The sequence below is a fragment of the Elephantulus edwardii genome, unplaced genomic scaffold, assembly GCF_000299155.1.
Source record: "Elephantulus edwardii isolate Elephantulus edwardi_28Jun2011 unplaced genomic scaffold, EleEdw1.0 scaffold00117, whole genome shotgun sequence".
NCBI lineage: Eukaryota > Metazoa > Chordata > Mammalia > Macroscelidea > Macroscelididae > Elephantulus > Elephantulus edwardii.
In genome coordinates this window covers 6572121-6595546 of record NW_006399867.1, presented here as the reverse complement: position 1 = coordinate 6595546, position 23426 = coordinate 6572121, and the positions used below count along the sequence as shown (strand labels likewise).

The window sequence follows — 23426 nt, the reverse complement described above, 5'->3', positions numbered from 1 at the left end:
ACCCACTGGAGAGTCAGCCTTGGGTTTGTTCTGACTTGACGGTACTCAACAATAATAATCCTACAAGGAGTGTTAGTGGTATAGTGTGTTATGCAGTGTGTTAACCCGAAGGTTAGTGGTTCAAATCCAGCGGCCACTCTACAAGATAAAGATTTACTATCTTGATGAGCCTGTGGAAGGTGATCATCAGTTGGGACTGACTCTAGATCAATGCTGGGTTTTTGTTGTTGTTGTGGGAGATGGGATGTTAATCATTATATAGAGGGGCATTGGTGGTGTGGTGGGTACACACTCAACTAAAATATTATTAGTTCGAAGCCACATGCTCTGCAAGAGAAAGATGGGGCTGTCTCCTATAAATGATTGTTGTTGTTGTTGATTGCCTTCAAGTCAAGCACTATGCATAGCGACCCTATGAACAAAAGGCCTGAAGCCCCTCTACAGCTATCGACGTTTATCAAAGTTCATGGAGTTTCCAGAGGTGTGTTGTTTAGGAAGTGGATGCCACTGCTGCTTCCAATATTAAAGATTAGTCTTGGAAACCTAAGGGTAGTTCTTCCCTGTTCATTGGGGTTACTGTGAATTAGAATCAACTGGAAAAGGACAGAACTACAACAGTCCTACCTGTGAGCCCTGGTGGCACAACTTTAAGCACTCAGTTGGTAACTGAAAAGTTGGCAGTTTGAACCCATCAGCTGCTTCATAGAAGAGACTTGGGAGTCTGCTCTTGAAAAGACTGTGCAAGGAACACTGTGGGACCGTTCTACTGTGTCACTTGTGGTTCTGTGAGTTGACAATGACTGGACAGTACCCGTCACGTAACATAACTGTTGCTGTACAAAAGCAGTCATCATACCTACCTCACAGGGATGTTGTGAGGATTCAGCCTGTATGTGTGTGACAGGGCTCGCACAGGGCCTGGTATTTAGTAGGTGCTCAATAAATGTATGTTATTGTTGACAAACAAAAATGCTCTGTGGTGTGTTTCGGAATCGTGGAAGGGGTTTTGTTTTGTTTTTTGTCAAACAAGCCAAAAGGGAGAAAGCATTGTTTTCTCTGCTAAGTAAGGGGTTGATGCTGCTTACAAAGTTGAAGGAGTATATATACCTGGGCTCTGTGAAGATTGTTAGAACCTAGATGAATGAGCCTAGCTTGCACACTTTTTAACAATTTTCTGTACAGACATATATGGTTATGTGCTGTCAAGTCAGCCATGACTCATAGAGACCCAATGAACAATAGACCTGAACCCTGCCATCTCCTGTGCCTTCCTCATCATCACAGACACACTTGAATTTGCTGTTGCAATCACTGTATCAATCCTGTCTTATTGATGGTCTTCCTTTCTTACTCAGACCCTCTACATTTCATGGAAGAATGATGTCCTTTTCCAAGGACTGGTCCCTCCAAACATGTCCAAATATGTGAGATGAAGTTTAACCATATTTGCCTCCAAGGAAACCCTGGTTGCATGCTTTCCAAGACATTTTTGTTCTTTTGGCAGTCCGTGGAATATATTCAGTTCTCTTCTCCAACACCACGACTCAAAGGCATTGATTGTTCTTCTGTCATCCTTAGTCATTGTCCTACTTTCTGATGCCTAATAAGTAATCAAAAAGACCCTGGCTTGAGTTAGGTGCATCTGGTGGCCTAGGGGTAAGAAACTGAGCTGCAGTCCCAAAGGCATGCAGTTCAGATCCACCACCTGCTCTGTGGAAGAAGGATGAGCAAGCTCGCACGCAATTAACTGCCTCAATAAACCTGCCAGAGGGTCAGCTATGAGTCTGTTCCGACTCGATGGTACACAACAACAAGTCTTTAAGCTGACATTACTGCTCTTCACTTTGGAGAGGTCCTTGACAGCAGATTTTCCCAGTGCAGCATATATTGATTTCTTGAATGCTAGTACCAAGGGTCTTGTGGATCCAAATAAAACATACAGTGAGTATTCTCATCATAAACATTAAAAAGTAGACTTCCCAAGAATCTTAACTTTGAGATGAAGAGTTACCTTCCATTAGATTATCTCCATTTAAAAATAAAATGATATCACAGTAAACAGATCTGCCAGAAATTCAATTTCATGAGGACAAGCTAGAGAATAGGTAAATATCTACAAGACATTAATCCTGTCTGGTTAGTGCTCATTTTTGCCAGGGGCAGGGGTGGCAGTTTGGGAGAGGTGAATGAGTTTGTTTTCTGCCCTTTCTTTGCGGGGTGCTTTTATGATAACTTAATTATAAACATTCTTCACTTTTTTTGTTCTCTTTCTATTGACAACTACCCCAGGGCTTTATATTCTCAAAAGCACTTCTATTTGTATGATATTTTTTCTTGCCAGGTAAATTTCGTAGTAGCCTGTGACCTCTTTAGAAGATGAGATTAGAACCAAGTCTGAGTCAACATTTTTGAGCTTTATTTTGTTGTTTATTGTTAAGTGCCACTGAGTCAGTTCTGATTCAGAGCAACACTGTATGCAAGAGAATGGAGCAAGGCCTCCCCGGTGCCACCCTGATGATATTTTGTGCTGTGCTTGACACCACTTTTATGGCCATTGTGTTAGTCCATGTTGTTGAAGGCTTTCTCTTGACCCTCTAACAAGCTTGTTGTCCTTCTTGAAGGACGAGGTCTCCTGATAGCATGTCCTGTATGCCTGATAGGTCAGTCAAGTCATCCACACTTCTAAGGAACATTCTGGCTGGCCTCTCATGGCAAGTTTGTTTTTTTGGCAGTCCATAATTCTAGTCCATTTTATTCACCAACACCATAATTCAAAGCCATATTCAGTCTTACTCATTTTCCAGCTTTCGCATGTATTTGAGGCAGTTGAAACACCATGAGGTACCTGTTGAAATACCATAGCTAGCGTCAGACACGTCTTAGTGACACCCTTGCTCTTGAACACTTCGAGGAGATCACAGGCAGCGGATTTACTCACTTGATTTCTTAACAACTACTATAGGTGTTAATTACAGATCTGAGTAAAATGAAATCCTCGACAATTTCAGTCTTTTCTCTGTTTAACATGATTTTGCTTATTGGCCCAGTTATGAGGATTTTTATTTTGTGTTGACACATAATCCATATTCAGGGCTATAATCTTTGACTTTCACCAGTGAATGCCTCAGTTCCTTATTTTCAGAAAGGAAGGTTGTGTCATCTGCATATTGCAGGTTATTGTTGAGTCTTCCTCTGATACTGATCTTCTTCATATAATGTAGTTTGTTATTGCTCAATGTAAAGATTAAGTTTTTATGGTGAAAAGATACCACTCTGACACACAAGTTTCCTAATTTTGAACCTCACAGAATTTCCTTTTGGACTAGGTATATGCAGGTTCCCCAGTAGCACAGTTAAATGTTCGGGAATTCCCATTGTTCACAGTGTTATTCATAATTTGTTGACTTAATCTAAAATGATGAAGATGGCACAGGGTTCAGATCTGTTGTTCATAGGACCTCTGTGAATCATACCCAGCACCTAACAACAACATCTTTGCATACATAGTCAATGCAGCCCAGGTAAGCATCTTTTTTTGTATTGTCTGCTTTTAGACAGAATCAGATTTATCCCACAAACATCTTTATTCCCACTGGGTTTTCTATTAATCACTCAAAACATTCTATTGTATCAATCCTCAATGCTATTGAGAATTTAAAAATCTTATTTTTCTTCATCCCACCTGCCAGATACCAAAGTGGATTAATTCTGAATCAGTGCTTGTTCATCCGTCACATCAGCTCAGCACAGCCGGAGAAAAATGACTCCAGGTGGTTCTCAGCACTGCCCACCAGTGGATATCTATCAATGCCGACATCTCTCCCAACCCACATCGCCTTTTTACCTGCTGCTGAAATGTTATTTGATACCACTTAGTAGACGTTGGAGGAATTCACTCAGAAGGGTCAGGCACTTGGAGGCTGGGAGAGAAATCCTTCAACTTTCCTTATACCCAGAAACATAACTTGGATCAGCACACATCTTTTTTTAAAGTTCTTTTTTTGTCTTAAATGGGCAGACACGTTGACTACCTACAGGTCAGCCCTCCATCTGTTTTGTGTCTCTTACCACCCCCTCATCCTGCTCTATCACCTTCTTCCTTTCCAAGATCTTTAACTTCCCTCCAAAGACCTTCTGATCTGTCATTTTAGGCAAACCTTTTCCTTAACCTCCATATCCTTTTTTAGCCTCTATCCAGCCTGCTTGCCCTCTCAACCAGCCTTCTGGAAAGAAGACATTAGTTGTCCTTGTTCACACTCCTTTCATTCCCATCTAGTATCAACTCAGTTAAAACTGCCTATGACTTCAACGAACTGATTCTTGTATGTTAAATCAGCAGGTGTCTACTTCATGTCAGAAAAAAACCCAAAACCATTGGCGTTGACTCCCGCATCGTGTTCTGAGGCTGCGAATCTTGATGGGAGGCAATTGCTCATCTTTCCCCTACAGAGCAGCTGATAGATCCACGCTACTGACTTCGACCAGTTTCAGAGCAAGTCATTTGAAATTCTGGGCCAACATGGTTTTAGGCTCTAGCAGTATATTCTCTTCCTTAATGAGTTTATTCCTTAGTGAATGTCTGGAAACTTGGGAGTCATTGGCCACACTTTCTTTTCACTTTCTATGTTCCCTGCATTTGTTTGCCAAACCCCTATAGATTCTGCCTGCTTATCAAGTCTCGTAATGCCCTTCCTGTTGTAACCCTCATGTTCACACTCTAGACCAAGCCTTCCCAGTTCCTGGTGATGACTTCTAGCCTCTTCTTAATTGGGTTGGGCCTCATCGGCCATTTTTCCTATTTGCCACAGGAACCTCTCACGTTTAAATCCAGCACATTATGTCTTGTAGAATTCACGATAAGATTTCTTACTGAGCACATAAGCCTTTTCATACTTCAGGTCTTATTTTTCTGGTCTCATCACTTAAATTGTCCCAATGGCAAACACCTACTGAGCTGCACTCAATGTGTTAAGTCTTATACTGGGTGTGTTATTTATCATTTAAACTTCATATCTACTTAGTGAGGATGTTAATGAGATGGGGACATTAAAGATTAGAGAGGTTAGAAAATTTATTCAAGTGGGAGAACCATAGATAGAATCATCTTTTCATAACAGATGAAGAAAAGTTTCAAATTGTCAATTGTTTCATCTTGTTTGGATCCACAATCAACAACCTTGGTATCAGCAATCAAGAAACCAAAAGACATGTTGTTTTGGGAAAATCTGTCAAGGACTTCTCCAAAGTGTTAAAGAACACGGATATCAGTTTAAAGACTATGGTCCATCTGATCCAAACCATGGTCTTTTCAGTTACTTTATGCATCCAGAAATTGTACAATGAATAAGGACGACAGAAGAATCAATGCCTTTGTGTTGCAGTGTTGGAGAAGAGTATTGAGTATATTACAGACTACTGATAGAATCTTAGAGAATGCTCCTTAGTGAAACTTCATCTCACGTGTTCTGGATGTGTTGTTAGGAAGGGCCAGTGCTTGGAAAGGGATGCTTGGGAAGGTAGAGAATCAGCAACACAGAGGAGGACCTTCAACAAGATAGATTGGCACAGTGACGACAGCAGTGGACTCAGGTATATCAGAGATGGTGAGAACGGCACAGGATAGAGTGGTTTCAGATCTGTTGTTTATAGGCTCTCCATGAGTCATAATCAAATCAATGGCACATAAAAGCAAAAGGCCATCAGAGCTCCTTAGGCAACAGAATTTCTTGGATTCTTGTTAAAATGCACATCCTATCACTCCTTGGTGTGCCAGTCCCTGAGCACTGCATTTAAAACAACCTCTGTACCATTTTTGTCCTGTGTCCTTCATCCACAGGAGACTAGTCCTCCAGGGTGTCAGTACTGTCGCCCTCCTCTGCACCTTTGCATGTGCTTTGCCTCTTAGAGGGAATATTTGCCTTCTGCTCATGGTTATTCATACTCAGCCAGAGCGGCCTCTCTCCCAGAAAACTTCCGTAATTCCCCAGAAGTCCCTGCTCTTTGCTGCTCTCAGAATTTAACTACAACCTTAGAGCCCAACTTCCCCATCTGATCTCACAACCATCAATTTGCGAGTTATCTCCCTCTCCGGCTCTGTTCATCATATTTACTTCTGCCTTCTTCATCTTCCTGTTCCTGCCCTTCCAGTGAGCCATTCTTGGTAAAATTTGCATGTTAATAGCTACTTTAGCTAGGAACACCTTCAGCCAAATAGAACAAAGTCAGCCTAAGCAACGAGACATTTGATCGTCTCGGAAGTATGAAGATGAGTGGTTCCAAGTTTGGTACAAGGACCCCACTTGGCAGCCACCAAGGGTTCAGGCTCTTTCTGCTTGGCCTCTCACAGAAGGCTGCCTTTGTTGTATACAGAGAAAAACAGCTTCCACTTGTTCTCAGGTTAATGTTCATTTAATGTGCATGGAGCAGTTAAATGCCTCCCCAATAATCCCATTTACAAATTTAGATAACCAAAAAGATTGTAAACTCTATGAGTTCAACGTGTCTGATTTTCTTTGTTATGCGCTGTCAAGTTGCTTGCAGCTCATAGCGACCCTATGTATAAGAGCCCTAAACCCTGCTCTATCCTGTGCCAACCTCCCTGAATCTGACACACTCACTCCCACCACCCCAGTCACAGAATCGATCCATCTCATTGAGGGTTTTCCTCTCCTGCGCCATCCCTCCACTCTCCCAAACGTGATGTCCAAACATGCCCAGAGTATGTCAGTCAAAGCTTCAGAATATTTGACTCCAAGGAGCAGCCCAGCTTCACCCTCTCCAGGACAAACCTGTTTGTTCTCCTAGCAGTCCATGGTATATTCAACACTCCAGCACCACAGCTCAAAGGCATCAATTCTCTTTCTATCATCCCTAGTCACTGTCCAACTCTCCAGTGCATTGCACGTAATTGCAAAGACCTTTAGCCCGGATCAGGTGCACTTTAGTCTCCTTTTTAAAAATTGTGATCTGAGTGAAAGTTTTATAAAGCATACTGTTTTTTCAATAATTCTTGCTTATTTTGTTTGATTACAAGACCCATAGATTGTCTATCCCATATTAGACAATTATATTACATGCAGAAGGTGTAATAAATATAATGCCTTCATATGTGATATATAGCGATGCTATGAACGAAAGTCTTGAACACAAAACTTTCTTTTCTCCAAGTTCATAGAATTTCTGGAGGTAGGCTTGTTGTTGCTGTTATGTGCCATCAAGCCTCTTGCAACTCATAGCAACCCTATGTACAACAGCCCTATACCCTTCTGTATCGTGTGCCAGTCTCATTGTCTCCAACACACCTACCCCCATTTCCCCAGTCACTGAATCAATCCATCTCAGTAAGGGTCTTCCTGTCTTGCGCTGTCTGTCCCTCCATCCTCCCAAGCATGGCATCCCTCTCCAAGGACTGGTCCCTCCTTGCAGCATGTCCAGAGTATGTCAGAGGGAGCTTCAGAAACCTTACCTCCAGGGAGCATCTTGGTTTCACCCTCATCAGGTTCAACCTGTTTGTTCTCCTAGCCATCCATGGTATATTCAGTACTCTTCTCCAGCACCACAGCTCAAAGGCAGTTTTGTCTAGCTTTCTGATATCTATTAATTAATTTTCTGCTCCTTCCTTCTCTTCCTGATAACAGTACTATTAGGTTTTTCACTGTGTGTAAGCCTTTCTTTAACATTTTATATAAGTAGTTTTGTACAGTATTGGGGAGCTTTGAAGGCCCAGTGGTATGAAGCTACACTGCCAACCCGAAAGCACCTGGCTCAGATTCACCAGCTGCTCTGCAGGTGAAAGATGGGCCGTCTCCTCCTGTGTAGTTTACAGCCTCCTGAGAGCTCCCTGGAGAATCAGCTGTGGGCTGGTTCCGTGATTTTGAGGGTTTTTAATACAGTATTGTCCCTTTGTGACTGACTCATTTCACTCAGCATAATGTCCTCTGGATTTATCCATGTTATCAGCATTTCACCAATTCCTCATTATTTAATAGTATTGCTCAGGACTCCATTGTTTGTATATATCAGATGCACTTTTAATGCCAAACAGGACCGAAGTTTTTCCAAGCACCTTAGCCACTCTTAAGGAAAGCTGATCTAATTTATGTCACTGAACTGTGATGGAAAGATTATTGAGATAGGGGATATTTTGTTACATACATAGCTACCACAATGAAAACAAAGAATGAAGGATTAAAAAAAAGAAAGCAGGCTGATGAATCAGGCTGATATATGTGGCCATCGTGTTCTTTTAAAGAATTCAGTCCAATTTAGAAACGTAATCATATTCTCTATGCTTCTCAACATAAAAGGCACCAGTCTGTAACCAATTACATATTTGAAATTGAAATCACAGGGCAAAACTGACAAATTCTCAAATATTCCAGATTTTCTTAAACATTACAGAGGCTTTAAATCACAAACATATCAGATTCTTCTGAAGCTAACATATTGCCCATTTTCCTATATAACCATCTCAGCTATATAGCTTTTGTTGTGTGATGGGAAAGTTTGAATCTTCCATCCAGTTTAAATTAACTTCTAGAAGATTTTGTGGGGAGAAGTGGAGGTAAATAACTAACAATTAAAGTTATGCAAATAAAAGCAAAGTCATTTTGAATATGGGTAAGATTACTGATTCCTATCCTGAGTGGAATAATTAGGTCTGTCTTGGAGAGAGTGAAATGAAGTTTCTCCTTGGAGGCTAGGAGTTTGAAGCTTCGTCTCACATACTTTGGGCACATGGCCAGGAGAGACTGGTCCTTGGAGAAGGACATCATAATCAGAAAAGTGGAGGGACAGCACAGGAGAGGAAGACCCTAGAAGAGATGGATTGATAGAGTAACTGGGGCAATGGGGGTTGATGTATCAGAATTAGGGGGACTGGCTCAGGACAGGGCAGGGCTCCTAGCTGCTGTAAATAGGGTCACTATGTGTCACAGGTGACTCGACGGCACATAACAACAAAAACAATAAACATGCTACAGTTCTTTGTCCTGTAACTACGAAGCTGACTTGCTTTGGAAGTAGGGCCTTTGGATATTTTATCAGTTAGATTAACACAGGGTTCTATTGGTGCAGCGTGGGCCCTAATTCTATGTGACTTGTCCTGATAGAAGAGAAGAAGATATATAGACAGCGAGGCAGAATACCACCAGATATGACTAAAGCTGCAAGCCAAGGAATGTTTGGAGCTATCAGAAGCCAGGAAAAAAGTCATGGAACAGTTTTCTTCAGGATCCTCAGGAAGAAATCAGTACAACTAATACCTGTTCTTCTAAGCCATCCAATTTTTACTGGCAGTGTGAATAATAATCCTTTTAAAGGAAAATAAGACAATGTCCAAATTTTAAGTTGTTTTTCTTTGACAGAAAAACCTGCATCTCTTAAGAGTTAATCCAAGAAGAAATATACTTCTGTGGATACCCTTATGGTATAATTAAAAATGTGCCAGGAGGTTGCACTTCTCTGTCCTGCAGGAAAGTATCAGATGATAGAATGAACTGCTCAAGACTTTAGTTGGCCAGGAGGCTCATGGGAGAGGAACTCAAAGCTGTATGTCCTCCTGACTTGGCCATCTTCATAGCTTTTACTGAGAAGGTTTCCAGTATATAAGCAAAAGAAAATATTACCAAGAATTAGGAGATTTACACAAGACATCCTGTTTGTTACACTGACCCTTCCCTTTTTTTATGACTACATTCTTAGTAATTTTGAGTTAGCAAGAGAATGTTTTCTCTGAGATATAGCACAGACACACATTTTTATAAGGCGTAATTTTCTGAATATGTTGTCATTTACTTGCTAACTTACTCCTTTGTTCTGTTGAACAATTCAACATTTACTTGGGAATGTTTTCTTTTTTTCACAATGTACACTTTAATAGAGTTATCTATTTCTCTGATTACATTCTCTTGATCCAAGCAACCCCTTATTTAGTTAGCTTAACCTCTGTGTCTGGTTTTTACCTGAAAGATTACCCACCAGCTTTTCTGGGGAGAAAGATAAGTAGGTATCTCGCAGAAAGATTTATACCATTGAATGCCCAACAGAGGGTCTCAATAAATCGGAATTGACACTAGTGGGTATAAGAATGTTCTTTGTAGCATTCTTTGTAATAATGATAAATGGGAAATGATTCAAACATCCACCAAGAATTATTGATCGGTGCCCTAAAGCAACCCCGTGTAGGACCAATACTTTTCCCCCCCCATAATAAAAACTTTATTGAAAAAACTGACACCAATAGAAGTGCCACATACTTTACCCAAAACTGAAATGTTATTATATTATTATGATGGATTAACCAGACTTACTGATTGGTAAGGCTTTCTGTGACCGAAGAGAAATTTAGACAGTCGTAGAGAGCATTAGTGTTGTTTTCTTCTGAATGAACAACCTTCTGTGATTCTGGTTTTTCTGCCTGTGGGCTAACACAACACTGTTGAACAATCAGATTACCACAGTTGTCAGCCATGCTCAGACAGTAGGATCAATACTTTGGCCAATCCTAAACATCTTCACAGTCTGCCGTGTAGTTACTTACTGTGTCAGTTCATCTCATCAGGTGTCTTCCTCTCCTCCGACTCTCCGTTTAGAAGTGTAATATTCTAACAACTAGACCCTCCTGATCACATGTCCAGAGTATGTGAGATGAAGTCTCACCATCCTTGCTTCTAAGCAGCATTGTGGCTGCACATCTTTCAAGATACGTTTGTTTGGCATTCGGTGATAAGTCAATGCTCTTTGTTTTTTGTTTTTGTTTTTTTTAATTTTAATTGTGATTTTAATGAATGTTTACAGGAAAGTTGGATTTTCATTCATTCATTGTTGCACATCAGCCCTCCTCTCCCTCCTTTTCCCCTCCCCCACTTCACTCTCTTTTTAAAAAATACTCATTAATTGTTGCATAATGTTCAATACTCTTTGACGACACCACAGTTAAAAGCCTCAACTCTTGGCTGGCCTTACTCATTGTCCAATTTTCACATGTGTCTAAAGCAATTGAAAATACCATAACCATCTTTTGGAAGCAGAAGGGGCAACCACTTCCTAAACAACATGCCTCTGGAAACTATGAATTTTGATAAATGTCTATAGTTGTAGAGGGCTTTGGGCCTTTTGTTCATAGGGTCACTATGAGTCATGCTTGACTCAAAGGCAATCAACAACAGCAACAACATAGCAAGCCACCTTAGCCTTTAACACTTGAAAAAGATCCTTGACAGCAGATTTGCCCAATTGTCTTTTGACTTCTTGACTGCTGCTTCCAAAATGAAGTTATTGACAGCTTTGAAACATTCATCATGTTGCTACCTATTGGTCCAGCTGAGAGGATTTTTGTTTTCTCGGTGGTTGTCTTTGCTGTTATGTGCCATCAAGTCACCTGCAACCTATAGCCATCCTATGTACAGCAGCTCTGAAGCCTGCCTTGTCCTGAGCCGGTCTCACTAATTCTGACACACCAACCCCCATCACCCCAGTTACTGTATCAATCCATCTCATCAGGGGTCTTCCTCTCCTGTGCAGTCCCTCCACCCTTCCAAGCATGATGTCCTTCTCCAAGAACTGGTCTCTCACTGAAGGTTACAATATTTGATCTTCAGCAAATGCTTCCGGTCCTCTTCACTTTCTAAAAGTTAGCTTTGCCATCCATACATTGCAGGTTGTCAGTTAGTCTTCCTCCAATTCTGATGTCACACTGGTCTTCATAAAGTCCAAATTCTAGAATGATTTGCTCAGCATAGAGATTGAATAGGTATAGAGAAAGAATACAAAGCTGACGCACATATTTCCTGATTTTAAATCATGCCGTGTTCCTTTGTTCTGTTTGGACAACAGCTTTTTGTTCTATGTAGAAGTTTTGCATGAGCACAAGTAAAGGTTTTGAAATTCCCTTTCTTCTCAGTGTTAACCATAATTTATTATGATCCTCACAGTTGAAAGCTGTGACTACACCTGCACTGTGTGTAGCCAGTACAACAAAAATAAATGTCTCTTTGTTATTCTTTGCTTTTAGCCAAGAAGTGGCTGACATCAGCAAAGATATCCCTCATGGTACGGGCTCTTCAGAATCCAGCTTGAATTTCTGGCAGTTCTCTGTTCAGCTCACGAAGATTTGTTGTTGTGTACTGTCGAGTCACTTGTGACTCATAGCGACCCTATGTACAACAGCCCTATACCCTACTCTATCCTGTGCCAATCTCATTGTGTCCAGCACACCTACCCCTGTTACTCCAGTCACTGAATCAATCCGTCTCATTGAGGGCTTTCCTCTCTTTTGCTGTCTGTCCCTCCATCCTCCCAAGCATGACATCCCTCTCCAAGGACTGGACCTCCTTACAACATGTCCAAAGTATGTCAGACGAAGCTTCAGAATCCTTGTCTCCAAGGAGCAGCCTGGTTTCACCCTCTGTAGGACAAACCTGCTTGTTCTCCTAGCAGTCCATGGTATATTCAGTACTCCAGCACCACAGCTCAAAGGCATCAATTGTTCTATCATCCTAGTCATCCAGCATTATGATGCATAGCAAGGAATTGCCAAGACCATGAATGGCATTTGACTCTGAGGATCATAACAAACTATGGCTAACTCTCAGAAGAATGGGAATCCCAGAACACTTGATTATGCTTGTGCAAAACCTATACTTGGACCAGGAGGCAGTCGTCAGGGCAAGGAAACACTGCATGGTTCAAAATTGGGAAGGGTGTATGCCAGGATGTGTCTTATCTCCATACCTTTTCAATCTCTATGCAGAACAGACTATCTGGGAGACTGGGTTATATGAGGAGAATTGTGGTATTAGGATTGGAGAAAGACTCATCAACAACAATCTGTGTTATGCAGATGACACAACCCTGCTTGCTGAAACAGAGGAGGACCTGAAGCACCTGCTGCAGAAGGTCAAGGACTGCAGCCTTCCATATGGATTGAAGCTCAACATCAAGAAAGCAAAGATTCTCACCAAGAGTACTCTCATTAAATAATTGTACCACATCCAGTGAGTTCCAGTATTGAAAGATTTAACACTACAGCATGTCCTTCCTGACTCGTAATGGGCTTTTGAAAAGTATATATGAATAAAGAGATTAAGTGATAAGAGTATCTTGCCAAGGACTTTGAGTCATTTATTCAACTGTTTGGGGCTATGTTTGTGAATACAGCAGATGTGGGTCCTGTCTTCGTGAAACATACAGTCTGTTAGAAGAGGCAGTCATTGATTTTTAGAAATATCAAATGAGGGTAAAGCTTATACATTATGAGGAAAAAGAAAGCATTATATAAAGATCCTTTGAGTTCTGATGTTGGAGAAAAATATTGAACATACCATGGACCGCGAGGAGAACAAATAGGCCTGTCGTGGAGAGAGTGAAATGAAGTTTCTCCTTGGAGGCTAGGATTTTGAAGCTCTGTCTCACATACTTTGGAAACATGGCCAGGAGGGACCGGTCCTTAGAGAAGGACATTATGCTTGGAATGCTGATGGGACAGCACAGGAGAGGAAGACCCCGAATGAGATGTATTGACCGATAACTGGGGCAGTAGGACTAGGTGTGTCGGAGTCAGTAAGACTAGCTCAAGACAGAGCAGACTTCAGATCTATTTTACATAAGGTTGCTATGAGTTGAGTTTTGCACACGATTTGATGGCACACAGCGAAAACAACAACAACAACAACAACAACATATAAGGACTCAAAGTAAGGTGATTTGACCTAGTACGGGAGATTGAAAAGAATGTGTTGGGGTATCATATCCACTTGACAGTAAATGCATGGAAAAAGATTTGATTGATTCTCTGTAAAATCTTTACATCATCAACAAACTGCAAACAAATAATTTAGTCTCTGCTTTCGGGTAAGAAACATTTGATGTCAACAGTTATGTCCCTCTTTTCACAGCCTTTTTTAAAATCTGCCTTCACTTTTTGGCAGTTTCCCTGACTGCTCGTAACTATTTTAAACTTATCTTTAGCAAGGAGATACTTTTCTCAGAGTTGCTATGAGTCATAGTTGACTGGTGTCACCTAACAACAGCATCAGCTTCAGCAAGATTTTCCTTGCACACAGTGTTTGTGCAGTAATTTCCTCCTCCTGTTGGATTTCCTTTTTTTTTATGAGTACAAACATGTATCTCTTCTAGTGAAGACTGAAGGAAAGTGATGTTTTTGAATTATGGTATTATAAGCAAAATTTAACACAGAGAAATAAAACTCTTGGAAGAAATAACAATCAGAAAGCTCCTTAGAAACAAGATTAGAAAGGTTTCATATCATATACTTTGGCCATGTTATCAGGAATGTCCAGGAATCACTGGAGAAAGAATTTCATGTTTGGAAAAATGGAAGGTCAGCTAGAGAAGGGAAGATCCTCAACGAGATGCCCTGACAGCGTAGCTTTAACAATGATAAACAGTTTGTGAGGATGGTCAGGACTGGGCAAGGATTCCTTCTGTTGAATGTAGAGTCCTTGGCTGGAGCCGACTTCAGGGCACCTGACAGCAGCCATGAGCCCGCTCTAACAATGGCTTAAGATCAGAATGGGATTAGGTGTGACTCTCACTTTCTTTCTTTTTTAAAATTTATTATTTTAATGAAAATTTACAGAGACTTTGGGTTTCCATTCACTCATTGTTGCACTTTTCTCCCCTCCCAGCCCTCCCCCCTAGTACACTACCCTCTTGGAAAAGTAAAAGACAAATTCTTTCACTGTTTTACAAACCCTCCCCCCAGGTCCACTCCACTATGCAGTCTTCGCTCTGGACTCCTTTCATGACAAAAATACCTAATCACATATCCCTCTTAACCAGTTTTCTCCCTTATCTGTTTCAATGCAGTATACATTATTGAACCCATCTTTCTCAGTCTCCTCCCAACCCTGATGTCAGTCCTGTTTTACAACCGTGGTACCATGCAGTATTTATCCTTTGTGACTGAGATACTTCACTCAGCATAATGCCCTCCAGGCTCACCCATTTTGAATAATATTGCATTAGTTCCTTGTTTTTCAATGCAGCGTAGTATTCCATTGTGTGAATATACCACAGCTTCTCTGTCCATTTGTTTGTTGATGGGCACTTAGGTTGTTTCGAACTCCTTGCTATTGTGAACAAAGCCGCAGTAAACATGGGTGTGCGTATATCTGCTTGGATGTCAGTTATATCTTTTTGGGATATATTCCCACTCTCACTTTCTTGATAAGCTATAGCTACATGATTTAACATTTATCACAGTAAGTCTGTGTTGCTTTGATATCAGACTAAGCTAAATATATTTTGAATGCACATAAGCAGTTTTCACATTAAAGTGATCACAAGGCACGATGAAAACAGGGGTGCATATGCTTACTAACTTGTGGGGGGAGTGACAGAGCTCTGGCTGGTGTGGTAGTCAACATTCTAAGGTGGCTCCTCAAGTTATTGTCCTCTAATGTCGTACTGTCAAAAGCCGAACTGCAATTCCAAAGGCACGCGGTTCAAGGCCACCGGCTGCTCCACGGGGAAAGGATGGGCAGTCTCCTCCCGCCGATTAACTGCCTCTGAAAACCTGCTGGAGGATCAGCTATGGGTCGGTTCTGACTCGATGGTACACAACAACAAAAATAGATGTACGTCCCACTTATTCAAATAAACATTGATGTGAAGGAATTTTCTAGATGTCCATGGCAACAATTTTAAGTCCCTAATTGTTGTTATGTGTCATCGAATATGATTCATTGTGACCCTACGAACAGTAGCTCTGAACCCTGTCCTATCCTGTGCCGTCCTCACAATCTCTGACACACTTGTGTCTGTTGCTAGTCACTATATTAGTCCACCTGGTTGAGGGTCTTCCTTTCTTTCTCCCTTCCACCTTTCTAAGCATGAAGTCTTCTCCATGGAATAGCCTCTCCTAGCAGCATGCCCAGAGTGTGTAAGATGAAGCTTTATCATCTTTGCTTCTAAGAAACACTCTGGCTGCACCGTCTCCAAGACGTGTCTGTTTATTCTTTTGGCAGCCCATGGGATATTTAGATACCACCATTCAGAGGCATCACATTTTATTCTACCATCCTTAATCATTGTTTAGCTCCCAGATGCATAGCAAGTGATTGAAAAGACTATGGTCTGAATCAGGCGCACCTTTGTCCTCAGACTGACATCATTGCTCCTCCATAATTTGGAGAAGTTCCTAACTAGTTGACTTGAAATTAGGAAAGTTATCATGGGTGGATATCATCTAATAAAGTGAACTCTTAAAATAATTCAGAGAGATTTTAAACAGAGCCTCATTACAGGACTTGAAGTAGTAGCAAACACAGGAAGTGTGAGATGATAAATTGGCGTTGTTTGTGCTCAGTTTGTCATGGAACAATAAAAAGTTAATACACTTGGTATAAGTTCCCTGGGGTGGATTCTGACTCATTTATGACCCTCCATCAGATTTCCAGGGCTATAAATATGGGAGGAGACTTCCCATCTTTCTCTCATGGAACATCCTTTTGGTTGGCAGCACAACATAATACACTGTGCCACCAGAACTCCCATGCACCACACCCCAGCTGGTATGTTAGGTACCAGCGAGTCAAGTATAACTCATAGTGTGACCCCATGAAAAATAGATCTGAACTCTGTTCTATCCTGCGCCATCCTCACACTTCCTGACACACTAGAGCCCATTACGGTAGTCACCATGTCAGTACCTGGTCAAGGACCTTCTCCTTCGCCAGCCCTCCCAGCATCATGTCCCTCTCCAAGTAATAGCCCCCTCCTAGCAACATGTCCAAAGTATGTGAGGCGAAGCTTCATCATCTTTGCCTCCAAAGAGCACTCCAGCTGCACCCTCTCCGAGACGTATTTGTTTGTTCTTTTGGCCGCTCATGAGATATTCAGTGCTCTTCTCCAACATCACAGTTCAAAGGCATCTATTCTTTTTCTGCCATTCTTATTTATTGTCCAGCTCTCAGATGACCTGGATCAGGCATATCTTAGTCTCCAGACTGATGTCGTTGCACTTCAGTACTCTAGAGAGGTCTCTGACAGCCGACTTTCCCAATGCAATTGGTCTTTTGATTTTCTGGCCCCTGGTACTAAGAGTGTTGATTGTGAAGCCAAGCAAACAAAATCTGTTAACAATCTCAGTCTCTTCTCTGTCTATCACAATGCTGCTGTTTCCCTAGAGGTGAGAATCTTTGTTTTCTTGATGTTTAGCTTTCAATCCATATTAATGGATTGCAGCAAGTGCTTCAGTATCAGCAAGCAGGGTTGTGTCATCTGCCTAACAAATGATGAGATGATCAATAGTTGTTGACAAGTCTTTCTCCAATCCTGATGCCACATTCCCCCTCATACAGCCCAGCCTCCCAAATGATATTTTCTGCATATAAAGTTAAAAGGTAGGGAGATATGATATCCCTGGTGTATATCTTTCCAGTTTTGAACCATGCAGTGTTTCCTTGATCTGTTCTGATGATTGAGGCTGAAGAAAATGAAAATAAGTCCACATGACCAGTGATATTATCTTAAATCAATTCCATCTAATTTCAAGATCATTTTAGGAATACGTTTGAGCATTGAACACCAATGATCAAAAACCAGATGAGTTGTAGGATGATATCAAGGGTATCATCCATGAAGAAAGCAAAAGGTCATTACAAAAACAATCTAAACAAACAAAAAATCTAAGTAGATGCCAGCTGCTATGGGGTATCGGAATTGCAGCCTCACTTAAGCCTGATATTAAGGTATTTTTTATTTTTAACAAACAATGGATACCTGAAAAGTAAGTAATGGATTAAACCTGGTGCCAAAAAGCTGTATTCTGTCAGTATTATCTCAGAAATTCCTTTTTTTCTCATTACTGAAGAGTGACTATGTCTTTAAAATATGGGGCTTTCCAGAAATAATTTTACCAATCTTTCCTTTAAGGATGTCACTGATAGAGCCCCTGATCATTTTCAGTCTCTTGCCCAGCAAGAGTTGTTACCCCAGAGAGTTATGTCAAAACATATAGTCTGTAAGGAGTTGTGTTTCTAACCCCAAACCACGTCTCTCTCTGGTTCTTCCCAGGTGAGTTGCAGTGTTGGAAACCCAAGGGCGGGTCAGCTGGAAGCCCAGTGGAGGGAAGAAAATGACTTGATGGCAGTGAGTTGGGTTGTATGGTGTGTCCTTTGGATCAGGATTTCCAACATGTCAATTCTGATAAGTTTTGAAATTTAGTGTTAGAATCATCTGGGGGACTTTAAATCTACTGAAGTCTCAGTCTCTTGTACCCCACCAGTTTCTGGCGTGGGTGTGGATATTGGTATGTTCAGAAAGCTCTTCAAGTGGTCCCAATGTACAGTCAAGATGAAAAGCTTGGCATTTGTGATGTAGTTAGGTGCCATCAGTTGAGTACAACTCATAGTGACCCTATGGACAGCAGATCTGAACCCTGCCCCACCCTGTGCCTACTTCACAATCTCTGACACACTCAAGCCCGTTGCTGCAGTCATTGTGTCAGTCCACCTGGTTGAGAGTCTCCCTCTCTTTCACTGACCTTCCACTTTCCAATCATGATGTCCTTCTCCAAGGAATAGCTGGCCTCTCCTAGCAACATGCCTAAAGTATGAGAGACAGATCTTTATTGTCTTTGTTTTCAAGGAGCACTCTGGCTGCACCTTTTCCAAGACATATCTGTGTTAAGACTCTAACATACTTTGTTAAACTTCTCATTTGGATTCTGTAGGTTTGGGTTGGGTCCCGAGGGGCTGAATTTCTAACCTGAGTGATTCTGATGCTGCAAACTTGCTTGGAGTAGAAAGAGAGTGTGGCATTCCTCTTCCAACCAAGTGGCCAGTCTGGGTGTCTGACCTGTATACTCCATTCCTGTGGCTGCATGGGGTGATTCATGGTCCTCTTCCTTCCATTCATTCTGGCCTTTCATCATATTTTTCTCTCTTTTTTTACTTTTGCTACTATTGGCCTGCCTTAACCACTCTGCTCACATCCTTTCTCCCTTGGATTGAACTACATCTGGTCATTCTGCATTGTGTCTTCTTGATGAAAAAATATCAGACTCACCCATACAGATTTCCCTCTTTCACACGAGAGACCCATCTCATGCATTTAAAATGAGATGGCCACATTTAATATTCACCTGTAATGAATGAAAAGCCATTGTTTTTCATCTCTGTAAAACACCAGCTGAAATAAAAATTCACCTGTAATGAATGAAAAGCCATTGTTTTTCATCTCTGTAAAACACCAGCTGAAATAAAATTTAAGAATGTTTTATTCAGAGGAAAAGAAATATCACAGACTGCACTGAAGTATGGAATTAAGAATTATTTTTACTTCTCCCTTTAGAGTATGAAGCTGAGCTGCCTCTCCCTCCAGAGAGGTATAAAGTCAAACAAGAAGCCCTGATCGATGTGAGTATCTCCCAGCCCCTGATTTAAATGGAAAGATCACTGACAGCAGTTCAAATGTCCTGAGTTAGGGAGGGGTGACGGGCAAGACACAAGAGCTAGAATCTGAAACCTAATGCTAACAGTGTGACTTCAAGTGCATCATGGAGTCTTTTTGCGTCTTAATTCCTACATCTGTTAAATGGAACAGATAATCCTCAACTAACAGGCTCTTTGTGGAGTTCAGATGAGATCCTAGATGAGAAAGGCCTTGACAGGGACAGTGTTGGACAGAGCAGAGTCAGGGACATTGGTGAACAGAGCTTTTTCTGTGCATACCAAAGCAAGAAAGACTTCCAAAGAGAGAGGGCTGAGGACAGGAAGTCAGGAAGAGAGGCCCTCAGCAACTGCACCTGAGAATAAAATAGGGAGTTCTGGTGGCTAAGTTTTAAGAATCTGTGCTGCAGTCCTGAAGGCACAGGGTTCAAATCCACCAGCTGCTCCACGGAAGAAGGATGAGCAGTCTCTCTCCATGCAGTTACTGCCTTTGAAAACCACTGAAGGCTCAGCTATGAGTCAGTTCTGACTTGATGGCATATAATAACAACAGGGGCAGTTAGGAGTCAGTTCTGACCTGATAACACAGAACAACAAAAAATGGAGTTTAAAATAAGGAAAGGCCCCAAGAGAGAAGGGTAATTAAACTGGAAATAAAATCCAAGGCTTTAGATTTCAGGTCTGTTACAGCAGCTTGGATTTTTTGTTTGTTTGTTTGTTTTTGTTGATCCTCTTGACCACTGTTAGGTTTAGGGCCCCCTACTTCTGCTTTTAATAGTTTTTGGTAAAACATTCTTCTGAGTGGTACAGCACTGCTCTGTCCGTTTGCTGTGTAGAGGTAACTCATGGTTGCTGTGATGCTGAACACTGTGACCCTGATGTGTCAAATGTGATAATGGTGACCGACCCATGGTGGACAGTGTTTGGTGGAGCTCTCCAATTAAAAAAGCCTGGAAGCAGGAGTGGCATCCACTTCCGAAATGGCTTGCCTCCAGAAACTCTATGAACTTGGAGAAATTATTAGTTATACAAGTGTTCAGGTCTTTCCTTCATAGAGTTGCTCTGAGTAATCTACGACTCAATGTTGCTTAACCACTACCACCACCACGACAACAACAACAACTCCTTGTCAGACTGTTTGTTGTAATTTTTTTTTTTTTTTTTGCAAACCAGTCCTCCACTGTGGGTGCAGTAGGTACAAAATGCTGATACAAGTCTAACCTTGTGTGTGTGTGTAGGGTCCGATTGGGAAGGGGGTGAACCAGGCAACAGGCTAGTGGAGCCCAGTAGAGTCTCACTGCTTGTTATCAGAAGCCATTTACACTTCTGGTCCCACACCATTCTCAGTGTCTTTGGTTGAGTCCATTGTTAAAGCCACATGTCATCCGTCTTCTTTTGCGTCTTTTTCTTTTTCACTGTGTCTCTGCTGTCCTGAACATGTCATTTCCAGGGACTGTTCCTTCCTGAGAACATGTCCTTAGTATGTGGGACAAAGTCTCTGCTGCTTCTGGGGAACATTCTCACTGTATTTCTTCCAAGACAGATACTCTTTTCTTTCTTTTTTTTTTTTAGCAGCTTACCATTGAATCAATATTCTTCACCAAGACAACATTCAAAGCCATGGGTGATTCTTCAGTCCTCCTTATTCATTGCTTTTGCATGCATGTGAAGCAACTGAAATACCATTGCTTGATTCAGGCACATCTTCATCCTCAAAGTAATGCCTTTGCTTTTGAACATTTTGAAGAAGTCTATTACTGTAGATTTTCCCAGTGCAGTACATCATCTGATTTCTTCTGCACCTTCCATGGGTGTTGATTGTGAATCCAAAAATCCTTGATGATTTCAGTATTTTCTCTACTTACTATGATATTACCTATTGGTCCAGTTGTGAGGAATTTTGTTTTATTATGTTGTGATATAATCTACACCTTGAAAGCTGTTAGTCTTTGTTTTTCAGAAGTGTTTCAGGTCCTCTTCACTTTCAGCAAACAGTGTTGTGTCATCTGCGTATGCCAGGTTGTTGACAAGCCCTCTTCCATTCCTGATGCTACACTCTTCTTCGTTATTTGCGAAACATACAGATGGAATATGTATGGTGAAAGAATACAGCCCTGATGCACACCTTTTCTGGTTTTTATAATTTTTTTAATTATTAATTTTAGTGAAAGTTTACAGAGGCTTTGGATTTCCATCCATTCATTGTTGCACTTTTCTCCCTGTTTCACCCCTCTTCCCCCAGTTTGCTCTTCTCTTTGAAAAGTAAAAGAAAAATTCTTTCATTGTTATACAATCCCTCCCCCCACGTCCACTCCACTACGCAGCCTTAATTCTGCACTCCTGTCATGACATTAATACCTAATCATAATATCCCTTTTAAGCAGTTCTCTCCCTCATCTGTTTCAATGTAGTATACATACTTTATTCTATCTTTCTCAGTCTCCTCCCAACCCTGACATCAGTCTTGTTTTACAACAGTGGCACTATGCAGTATTTGTCCTTTTGTGACTGAGATATTTCACTCAGCATAATGTCCTCCAGGGTCACCCATTTTGCATAATATTTCATGAGTTCCTTGTTTTTCAGTGCTGCATAGTAATTCCATTGTGTGAGTATACCAGAGCTTCTCTATCCATTGGTTTGTTGATAGGCACTTGGGTTGTTTCCAGCTCTTTGCTATTGTGAACAAAGCCGTGATAAACATGGGTGAATATATCTGCTTGGGTGGCAGTTATGGTCTGTTTGAGGTATATTCCCAGTAGTGGAATTGCTGGATCAAATGGTATTTCTATTTTCAACTTTTTGAGAATGCACCATACAGCCTTCCATAGTGGTTACACCATTTTACACTCCCACCAACAGTGAATAAGGGTTGCAGTTTCTCCACAACCTTGCCAGTATTTGATATTTGCTGTTCTCTTACATTTTGCTATGGTTACTGGGGTGAGATGATATCTTGTAGTTGTTTTAAATGTTATCCTTTTATAAGGCTATTCTAAAAAAATTGCAATTACTTAAACGGTTTCAATTGGCTTCCCTCCCCTCCAGGTTTCCCCAGTGACAGAACCCATTTTTCACGGCTTCAACAGAGAGCACTTCTTCTCAATTCCACATTACACCATGTTCTCTCAGGCCCCTAGTCCTGAAGTGAAGACGAAAACAATAGACCCCAAAACATGTAAGTGAAGAAGGAAGAGTTCATCTTTTATAGTTTTATGCTTAGAATGCTGCAGAATTACAGGCTAGGTGTCCCAAGTATGCCGTCAAACACCAAGAACAACAAATAGAAAAAGAATAATTTGGTTTTGTTTTAATTATTATTATTATTTTATGTAAATAAAATTTTTCTTTTCTACTGGTTTACTTACAAAGCTTGTGTGCATTGTTTTTCACACTAGATCTTTTCCATTTCTTTTATGCATCGCTCCATCCACCCATCAAATTGTGCGACCTTTTAATTCATACTGCCCACCCTCAACCCTCTGCTCCCTCTTTCCCTCTTGGATCCTCATACACGTTCTACAGTAATGGTTTTATACAGTCTTTGACCTTACAGAACTGAGTTAATTTAATTATTATTTTTAAGATATGCCCACTTTTCTCCCCTGATCTAACAGATATCATCAACAACAACCAGCTTGTGGTGGGATGCTTTCCTTTATGTGGACTGTTGTCTTGGTTTTTTGGAAAAAAGGCTGGGAATTTTCCTCCTCAGCCCTGAGGAATGTTTGCTTCTATTCTGAGGCATACGTAGGGTTGCTGTGAGTGAGAACTGACTTGATGGCACATAACAATAACACCAAAAGTTTTTTTGAGAAGCAGGTTGTGGGATAGGAAGGTCACTCAGATTGTTTTCTATCCGAGAGGATTTATTCTTTAATCCAGGGCTTTTGCTGGGACTAATAGATGTTTTGGTGACAGAAATGAGGTTGGAGATTAGAATGATAGAATTCTGGGCGACGCAGCACGAGGGCGACGCAGCGCGAGGGCGACGCAGCGCGAGGGCGAGGC

General features: G+C 41.2%; 1 protein-coding gene across 1 annotated transcript in view; it reads left to right on the top strand.

Moving 5' to 3' along the window:
- The window catches only part of IQCK (IQ motif containing K), a 184529-nt gene that overhangs the window by 3082 nt on the left and 158021 nt on the right, over positions 1 to 23426 (top strand). The window contains exons 2-3 of the mRNA XM_006892711.1: positions 19318 to 19382; positions 22464 to 22593. Coding sequence (XP_006892773.1) covers positions 19318 to 19382; positions 22464 to 22593 — 195 coding nt within the window. The remainder of the gene's footprint in view (positions 1 to 19317; positions 19383 to 22463; positions 22594 to 23426) is intronic.